Source organism: Palaemon carinicauda, chromosome 20 (assembly GCF_036898095.1).
Source record: "Palaemon carinicauda isolate YSFRI2023 chromosome 20, ASM3689809v2, whole genome shotgun sequence".
NCBI classification, from domain to species: Eukaryota; Metazoa; Arthropoda; class Malacostraca; order Decapoda; family Palaemonidae; genus Palaemon; species Palaemon carinicauda.
Genome location: NC_090744.1, coordinates 84,290,634 through 84,299,768, shown reverse-complemented (window position 1 = coordinate 84,299,768; position 9,135 = coordinate 84,290,634). Strand labels below are relative to the sequence as shown.

The window sequence follows — 9,135 nt, the reverse complement described above, 5'->3', positions numbered from 1 at the left end:
GATCGTTTGTCCAGGCAGGCAGTTCTACACTGGACTCCTTTCTCTGGTTATGGCTCATTGTAAATTTGCCTACACAAACACCAAACAGACTGGTCTACTTTTTCCACATTCTCCAATGTTATCATACAATCAACTATACCAAGATTACTAAACATTTCTTTGCTCACTGCACCGTAACTGTTCAGTGGCTACTTTCCTCTTGGTAAGGGTAGAACAGACTCTTTAACTAGAGTTAGCAGCTCTTCTAGGAGACGGACCCTTCAAAATCAAAACATTATTCCCTAGTCTTAGGTAGTGCCATAGCCTCGGCATCAATTTTCCACTGTCTATGGGGAAGAGTTCTCTTACTTGATGGTACACTCGAGTACACTATTCTATCTTATTTCTTTTCCTCTTATTCTGGTTAACTTTTCATCGTTTATATATGCAAAATTTAATTTAATGTTGTTACTGTCCTTAAAATATTTTGTTTTAATTGTTCAATAATTCTCTTGCAGTTTATCTATTTCCTTATTTCCTTTCCTCATTGAGCTATTTTTTCTTGTTAGAGCCCCTGGGCTCATAGCATCTTGTTTTTCCAACTAGGGTTGTAGCTTAGCTTGTAATAATAATAATAATAATAATAATAATAATAATAATAATAATAATAATAATAAGGCTTAGAAGTGGTGGGAGACAGACCTTGATCACTTCAAGCATAGACTACACTTGTCTAACCTATAGCTGTTTAATGAATGGGTATTACTGGCCAAATTTAATGACTGCTTTATGCCTTAAACTGTGAGTCCTTTGTAGACTGAATATAGTCCAGTAAACGAAAGTACATTATGAATGGAGTTTCGAAAAATTACTTCAAAGTATTGTTTTATTCTACGTTACAACTTTTTATTGGGTGTGTTCTCCAGGCAAAAAATAAAGTTTACAAATATCTGCCTTGGGCAACATGACAAAAAATTACCGTTTTCCAGATGGCCACCATGGTAGTGTAACAAATCCAATTTTGCGATATTTTAACTTGTGTAGCATGTATCAATTTGAGTATGGTGTTTAAACACTGTTAGAGAATTCAAATAATCACACTAGTTAAGGATATGGTGTATACATTTGGCGTGTCTACCAAATGTTACTTTGCTAGATCTATACGACTGGACATTTTTTGTTAAATAATTGTTTACCATTTACAAAGTAAAATAGAGACAATTAGTTTCTTTTAATTTTAAGTGCTCTTCATATGACCAAATAATTACGATGGCTTTGTGTATACTCCGCTCTAAACCAATTAACATTGACAGTTTTGCCGGCTATGCCAAACTTACGCAGAATGGTTGCAATAGCATCAATAATGCTTCTAAGCTAGGAGACTTAGATACACTATGTGAACAAGACTTCTCGGGCAAGCAAACCAACGCAAGGCCATCACAAATTCCCTGAAACATGACTCTAGTCCTAGATTACAGCGGAAACCAATGAGATCCGATGTCCCTGACTTCAATTTTCAAACATGATGCTTTAAAGGTGGAAACTTTGTTGATAGAATTTTTTCCAGAAAACATCCATCAAAGAAAGTTCTTCAGTTTATTCATATGACACTCAAATTTCAAAGGAACAGTACAGTACACTGTAAAGCCGGGTTGATACCTACTCATTTTTTTGTTGAGAATTGGGGTCGTGCGACCACGCAAAACACCTCACAGCAGCACGTGGCAGCTAGTGACAGGACCTCGCAAGAAAATTGTAAAAGGTTACGACATCACCAGGTTTTTAAGACATGCTTAAATTTTGTTATGGTGTGGTGCAAGGTGGGTGACCTCGAGCTACCTTGCAATATAGGTTTTGAGACGTCATACACACACCTCTAAGGCTGTCAGCCATGTTCGTGCCATATCATACCACCTTGCGACAGTCACGATGCCTTGCAACCTTTTGCCAGGTGTGTTTACCGCTTTCGGCGAGCAGCTGCACACAGCCGATGATATCTGGCGAGGTCATCCAAGATGATGACGTTTTGACGACGTTTTGAGCCCTGATTAGTTTGAGCATGGCCGGACCCAGAGGCGGATTTAGGTTGTGCGGGGCCCTAGGCCCGGTGACCTTACCGGGCCCTCAAACCAGTGTATGAGCGAAGCGTTAAAATAAATTAGCTTTTTAAACAATATTAAATTTATTGAAATTCAACCAAATTACCATTTCACAGTTGAACATTACCCATATGATTTTTTGAAGACAACAATAAGAAATAACTATAATAATATACCATTAACTAAAGAGATAAGCGTTGAAATAAATTTTCTTTTTAAACAATATTCAATTTATTGATAATTATCCAAGTGACCATTTCACAGTTGAACATTACACATTTACTTTTTTGAAGCATAACAAGAAAATTACTATAATAATACACCATTAACTAAGGAGATCCCCAACTATAATGATGCACCATTGAAAAATAATAACTTCAATAATACACCATAAACAAAAGAGAATACTGTTTGACTGAAGTGAGTGGCAAAATGGCAAAATGAGTGGGTTTTGTTTATTGCATGCAATTTGCACGGTACACTCAACTATTTCTCATTAAAAAAATGATTTTTTTCGAGCCTTCTTACTTACAAACTGTTTGATGACATCAGTAAAATCAAGCACCCTTAATTTTACATGCTCAATGCTCAACAGGGTGAGTGAAGATAAGCGGTTCTGCCCCATGGTGTTTCTTAGATAATTCTTTAGTAGTTTCAGCTTGGAGAATGATCGCTCCCCAGTGCAGTTTGTGACAAACATGCAGAGATAGAGTCGTAATACAATTTCAACATTAGCAAATGTTTCAACCATGTCATGTCTGTGAATTATCTTATACATTTCTAGTTCCGGACTTTGTCTTTGTGCAGCTTTTACACCACCTAATGAAGGAGCACTTTCAGATGAACCTCTTGGAATGGATTTCATGAGGTGTGCAAACTGCAAAAGCTCTGACTCTAATCCCGCCTCCAAGTCATTAGGATATGAAGACACAAGCTTTTCAGCAGCTGCTTTAAGTTCAGTGTTTGTTTTGTTTGAGATTTCTGATAAAAACCCAAATTTCTCTCGAAGGTCGCTGTAAGCTGCAAGGCGTTGTGTTAGGGCAGCATAGAGCTTGTCAATGATTGGCAAGAAAGCAGTCACTCTAAACATGTCTCTCCCTGTCAGCATAACATCCTCCACCGAGTCTAGTTCATCGTGGTGACGCTTGCGCTTTCTGATACGCTGCGACTGCCTGTCGGCGTAGTATGCAACTTTACCAGTCACGTCACTGGGATCACACTTAGCCATAGCTTTTGCTTCAAAATCATCGAACTGGGATCTCAGGTCTTTAAAAAACTGTAAAAGAGACTCCAGCAGTGTGACAGCTGTGTTGAGGGAGATTCCAGGATTTTGCAGTTGAATACTGGCACTCTGAAACCTTTCCAATACTGTATCCCAAACTTCATGAAGAATTACTGTTTCAAGTTTTTTCAAACCTTTGAGAAGGCCACTTGCTTCAGCTCTTGTTTCAGCTGGCTGATTCTGATCCGAGGAAAACTCTTCCAGAACAATGATGTTTTCTTTGTGTGCTCTACTGAGAGCAGCTACAGCATCTGCTCGTGCTGACCAACGAGTGTCTGAAAGTTTTTTATCAACTTTCAACTTCTTATCTTTATTAGTCTCTATTAAGTCACGGTGTCTCCGCCAACGATAAGTAGATGCGACAAGGAAGGAGTACAAGTTTTGCATTACACCAAACAATGACACTGCAGCAGGACAGCTTTCTGCGGCACACTTACCCACCAAGTTTAAGGAATGAGCCATACATGGGATGTACTCAGCTTCACTGCACTTGTTCTTGATTATCTGTTGGGTTCCCTGATATTTACCAGACATGTTGCTGGCATTGTCATAGGACTGTCCTCGGCAGTCGAGAACTGAAATGTTCTTCTCTTTAAGAAAATCAAGAACAGTTGTAGCAATATCTCTGCCAGTGTGGCTTAGCATGGGAATAAACTGCAAAAAACTTTCAACTGGACCTGTAGTAGGCAGTACATAGCGGATTGTAAAACTAAGTTGATCCATGTGTGAAATATCTGGTGTGGAGTCGACAGAAATTGAGAAGTACTTTGCTGTTTTTACTTCATCTGTTATTGAGGACATAACCTTTTCTGCCATTATTCCAATGGCTTCCTCAGAAATGACATGCGACAAGTAGGAAGTATGACCACTACCTTTGTTTGCATGTTTCTTGATATGTGCTGCCAAGAAACTGTCGTATATGCTCAGCAGCTCTAGAATCCCAAAATAATTTCCATTGATTATAAAGTGCCCACGCCGAATTATGAATCAAATTTCGCCATGGCCTACTCGGCCCCCCCCTAAATCCGCCGCTGGCCGGACCTGAAATATCGAGTGCTGATTGGTTGATAGCGTTGTGTGGGTGGCATGTAAAGGGTCTCTAGGCTCAACATCAATCATTCATAGACCAGCACATGCACAAATACTACTACTACCTCCACAATGTTTTGCCAGACCACCAGGCAGTCCAAGTACTCCCAGCAGCCCCAGCCCCAGCCTAAAAGACTAGAAATGTCCCCTTCTCTGGGAGTGCAGGAGACGAATCTGCTGATGATCCTGTTGTAGAGAAAAACCTATACCACGACCTAGTGGACTACAGCAACCACAAAAAAAAAAAGAAAAAAAAATCAGCATCGACCCAACAAGAGGGACATTCCAGACTTACCCCTTCACAGATGTCCAAATTTCTGATATTGCTGAGTTTGTTAAGAATCCTCCACATCTCTACGGCAAGCAGGACAAGCAGTGGTGCAATCTCAGACTGGAGGAGACCCTGTGGACCGAGCTTCCAGCAACCTTTCCAACTACACTTTCCTGCAAGTGAGGAAGTTGTTCAAAAAGAAAAGGACAGATTTCGGGAAAATAGAGATGAAGGAGAGCAAGAGTGGAGCCCCAGCAAGAAGGAGGACACCAAGAGAGAAAGAACTCATGACCACTTGGGAGTTTATCGTGGAACATATGGTCCATGAAAACATACGATTGAGCTACAGATTCTCTCCTACGTCGCAAACAACCAATTCAGACATAACTGTCGACGAAACCTCAAGTCAGATATGTGGTTTGTCTGATGCATTAATCATCAGGAGAAGGAACCTGAATATGATGAGCCAGCCATCAGAGACAGTAGTCTCAACTGCAACAAATAAGCAGACGGGATCCAGAAAGGCCATCAAGGAGCTTCTACAGAACGGCAATATGCTGACGCAGAAGCAGGAGGTTGAAGGATCTGAGGCCGAGATCCAGAACTTCTCAATGTACCTGCGTTTATGATAGAGAAGAGTGTCCCGGTCTAACTTTAGGGTTTGTTCGGGAGGATGCTGGAGATGGTTGCAGCCCTGGTGAAACCGCCTGGATTGATATATTTCATCCAAAGTCCTGGACAAATCCTAACTACAGTGATAGAGACACCATAACCATATCTTCTTTAGGGGCAACAACAACCAGGCAGTAGCGGTGTTCCCTCCAACAATGTAAGCAATATTCCAGCAACAACCTTACCAGCCAATACAGTACCAGCAACAACAGTTCGTGCAACAACCATACTAGCAACAACAAGCAACATTTCACATCCCGCAGCAACCGCCAGTCCCACGGCATCATAATCTGCAACCAATCCCACCACAGTAGCAAGTTTGGACGTCACATATTCCTACTCCATCATATAACTTCCCATCTCCAGCACCCGCTGCCTTGGATATGGTGCCCTTGCTGCCATCCTCAAGCATCTCGAGCATCTCGACCTCCAACGTTGCATCTGCTGCAAAGGAGCTGATAGTCACATCCCTCAGCCTTAATTGGACACAATTAAAAGAATATTTGAAATATATATTGTAAATATGAAGTATGTTGCATTTTTTATAAATAACAATATTTTTTTGTCAACCAATCTTTTAAAATCAAATATATTTTTATATAATTGATAGATATTTTTATTTAAATGATGAAGATATTATATCTTGAAAAACCAGAAATTTTAAAATAAAATGAAGAAGAGGCCTTAAAAACAGGAAATTTATTCACCAAACTCATCTTACAATGCCAATGAAAATCAGTGAAAATCACTTGAAATGATCAATGGAATGCACAGTTTAATCATTAAAGAATTGAATAAAGAAATAGCTTAACAAATATATAAAAAAGAAATCCTATTATGAAATGAGAAATGAAAAACTTGAAAACACGTTAAATTTAATAACAAAACATTTCTTGCTAAGTCAATGAAAAACAGTAAATTGAAATCAACAAAGAAGAGCGAATACTCTAGATGTGCATTTGGAAAATAAAGTTTAAATGTTCAAAGAAAATCATTATATTGAAATGTACAATGAAAAGCATAAATTTTTATCATATAAGAAATGATTAATAAATAGCATTACCAAACATAAAAAGAAATCTTACATCTTTTATAAATAACAATATATTTTGTCAAACATAATGCTTTATAATCATGTTTTTATATAAATGATAGATATTTTTATGTAAATGATGAAGAAAGTATATCTTGAAAACACCAGAAAATTTAAAATAAATTGATAAAAAGAGACATCAAAATCATGAAATTTATTCACCAAACTTATCTTGTAAAGCCAAAGAAAATCAGTAAATAAAAATATACAATAAAAATCAGTAAATAAAAACATACAATGAAAATCACTTGGAATGTGCAGTGAAAAACACAGTTTAATTATAAGAGGATTGAATGCAGAAATAGCTTAACAAACATATAAAAAGTAATGTTAGTATGAAATGACAAGAGGAAAGCCAAGGTTTGGGTGGATTGATGGAGTGAAGAAAGCTCTGGGTGATAGAAGGATAGATGTGAGAGAGGCAAGAGAGCGTGCTAGAAATAGGAATGAATGGCGAGCGATTGTGACGGTAGGCCCTGCTGCTTCCTCCGGTGCCTTAGATGACCGCGGAGGTAGCAGCAGTAGGGGATTCAGCATTATGAAGCTTCATCTGTGGTGGATAACAGGGGAGGGTGGGCTGTGGCACCCTAGCAGTACCAGCTGAACTCGGTTGAGTCCCTTGTCAGGCTAGGAGGAACGTAGAGAGTAGAGGTCCCCTTTTTGTTTTGTTTCATTGTTGATGTCGGCTACCCCCCAAAATTGGGGGAAGTGTCTTGGTATATGTATGTATATACCCCTGGTAGCTCGGTTACTTTTTATGTGAGAATTCGTAATACTTCAAGGTACCTCGCAAATCTCGTGGCACCTCGAGGTACCTTGCGACACTGTGTAAAGTACCTCATAACACTGCATTATTACATCGCAAAAAGTTGTAAACACCTTACCTCACCTTGGGACACCTCACAAGTAAATAATGCGTCCGCCTCGGGGCACTGTGCAACACATCGCAAAACAACCTCATGACATGTCGCACGACTTTGCATGGTCATGTTGCGACGTTGACAAAAAAAAATTGGTGTTTCACCTACGAAGTGGCAGAACCACACGTTGCAACACCTTGCAACAAAAAAGTGAGTATGTGTCAACCTACCTCAACCAACGGCAGGATGAATGAGCCACAGTTTTACTGTCTAACCACTTTTCATTTCAACATCAATCACGTTCCACCCCATAGCAATCTCACAAGAAAGCTAATCTAGTGGGATGACCAAAATGTTTGTTTTCTCTTTTGGAATTCAATACTTGGAAGAACGTGATGATGAGAAAGTTACACTTGATGAGTTCTATAGTAAAATGAAAGCTTGAAGTGGTTATAGTGATGACCAACCATGTCCCCTATTTTGTTGAAATATGAGGTACTGAAACACTTCAGAAAAAAAGGTTTTCTATTACACCCATTTGAGAACATCCAAATGCAGTAACTCTGTCTTCAAATGTGAAAAAAAAAATATTCAAGAGGGTCACGTAAAAGCTACAAAATCAGTGTCTTTAAAAAGTTGATAATTGAGAATACATTTGTTCAGAAATCAATGGTATGGAAGACTAAAATAATGTGTACCTATCCCATGAGGAAAACATATGAATCGATAAAAATCTTCAGTACCTACCACATTCAGACAATTATTGAAGGTTGCAAATCAAAACTACAGACAGTAGCCATAAAACAAGCTTTACTGCAGTCAAATTATCCGCATTTCTTTTTCCCACCACTACAAAAGCTTCCTCTGTGACATTGGAACATAAATATGATCACTGTGAATTAGTTGATTTGCTCAACAAGTTTAGAGTCTCTTATTAATATGCAGAATCTTGCAAATACATCAGTGCAGCTGGTACTCAAGGTGTACATGTAATCGGCGATATACAGTAGGGGATTCATTTGTCTAGTACCAGTCAGACAATATTGACCATGCAACCAAAACGCTTGATGAATACAGTGCATATGACATTCAAGGTCATCAGGATCAGTATTCTGCAGGATACCATAGGGACGGGACCTTGCACATACACTTCTGTTCATTCATGCATCAAGTGGATAGGATACATAGTCTAGGCCATATGATATTGAGAAAGTATCGACTGCTTGAAAGTAGTCATCACTACAAGTTTATGAAAGACATTTGGCCATGTCTAACAAAACATGTACATAAATCAATGATGTAGGACAACAATCTGTACCTATGGATGTATACCAGGCAGTGATTTGGACTTTTAATGAGCTAGGAGATTCAGTAAGAAGGTGACTGCAAATTCAAACTATATCCCACCTGAACATCTTCCACCGCCTATGGATCTAGCACAGGACCACTGTAGACGTGTCTACAACCAAATAGAGTGCATCCCTGGGTTGGGAATAACATTGATGCCATGAAATGGGATTGTATTGCATGTGAGACTCAACCTGGACATATTTTGAAACTACAAGGAATGGATCAGGTTGCTACCTCGTCATCTCTTCTGAAAAAAGATAATAAGATGCATATTTTGTTGCAAAACTGTGGAAAAGACATTTGCTACTGCAGGAAAAATGGGTTTAGCTATACACTTGCTTGTGGGAATTGCAAAGAACTTACCTGTCTTAACGCTGGTAGCATTAGAGATGTTGGTGAAATATGTCAAAAATTGATTTTTGTAAATTGTGTAACCGTTT

The 9,135-nt window shown here is 38.8% G+C and overlaps 1 protein-coding gene across 1 annotated transcript; it reads right to left on the bottom strand.

Annotated features, from left to right (window-relative positions):
* Positions 1-766: 766 nt before the first annotated feature.
* On the bottom strand, positions 767-4,176 carry LOC137659943 (zinc finger MYM-type protein 1-like). Its single transcript, XM_068394699.1, has 3 exons — positions 2,611-4,176; positions 959-1,054; positions 767-796 (listed from the first exon to the last, which is right to left on the bottom strand). The coding sequence occupies exons 1-3, from the start codon at positions 4,174-4,176 to the stop codon at positions 767-769; spliced, it is 1,692 nt and encodes a 563-aa protein (XP_068250800.1).
* Between the last annotated feature and the right edge of the window lie 4,959 nt (positions 4,177-9,135).

What these genes read in the sequence shown, in the direction of transcription:
- LOC137659943 (XM_068394699.1), bottom strand. Translation starts at nt 4,176, where the DNA reads ATGGCAGAAAAGGTTATGTCCTCAATAACAGATGAAGTAAAAACAGCA. An exon ending in CTGATGTCATCAAACAGTTT is followed by an intron (nt 1,055 to 2,610) that starts GTAAGTAAGAAG and finishes ATTCTCTAACAG; the next exon opens with TGTTTAAACACCATACTCAA. An exon ending in TGGTGGCCATCTGGAAAACG is followed by an intron (nt 797 to 958) that starts GTAATTTTTTGT and finishes GACTATATTCAG; the next exon opens with TCTACAAAGGACTCACAGTT.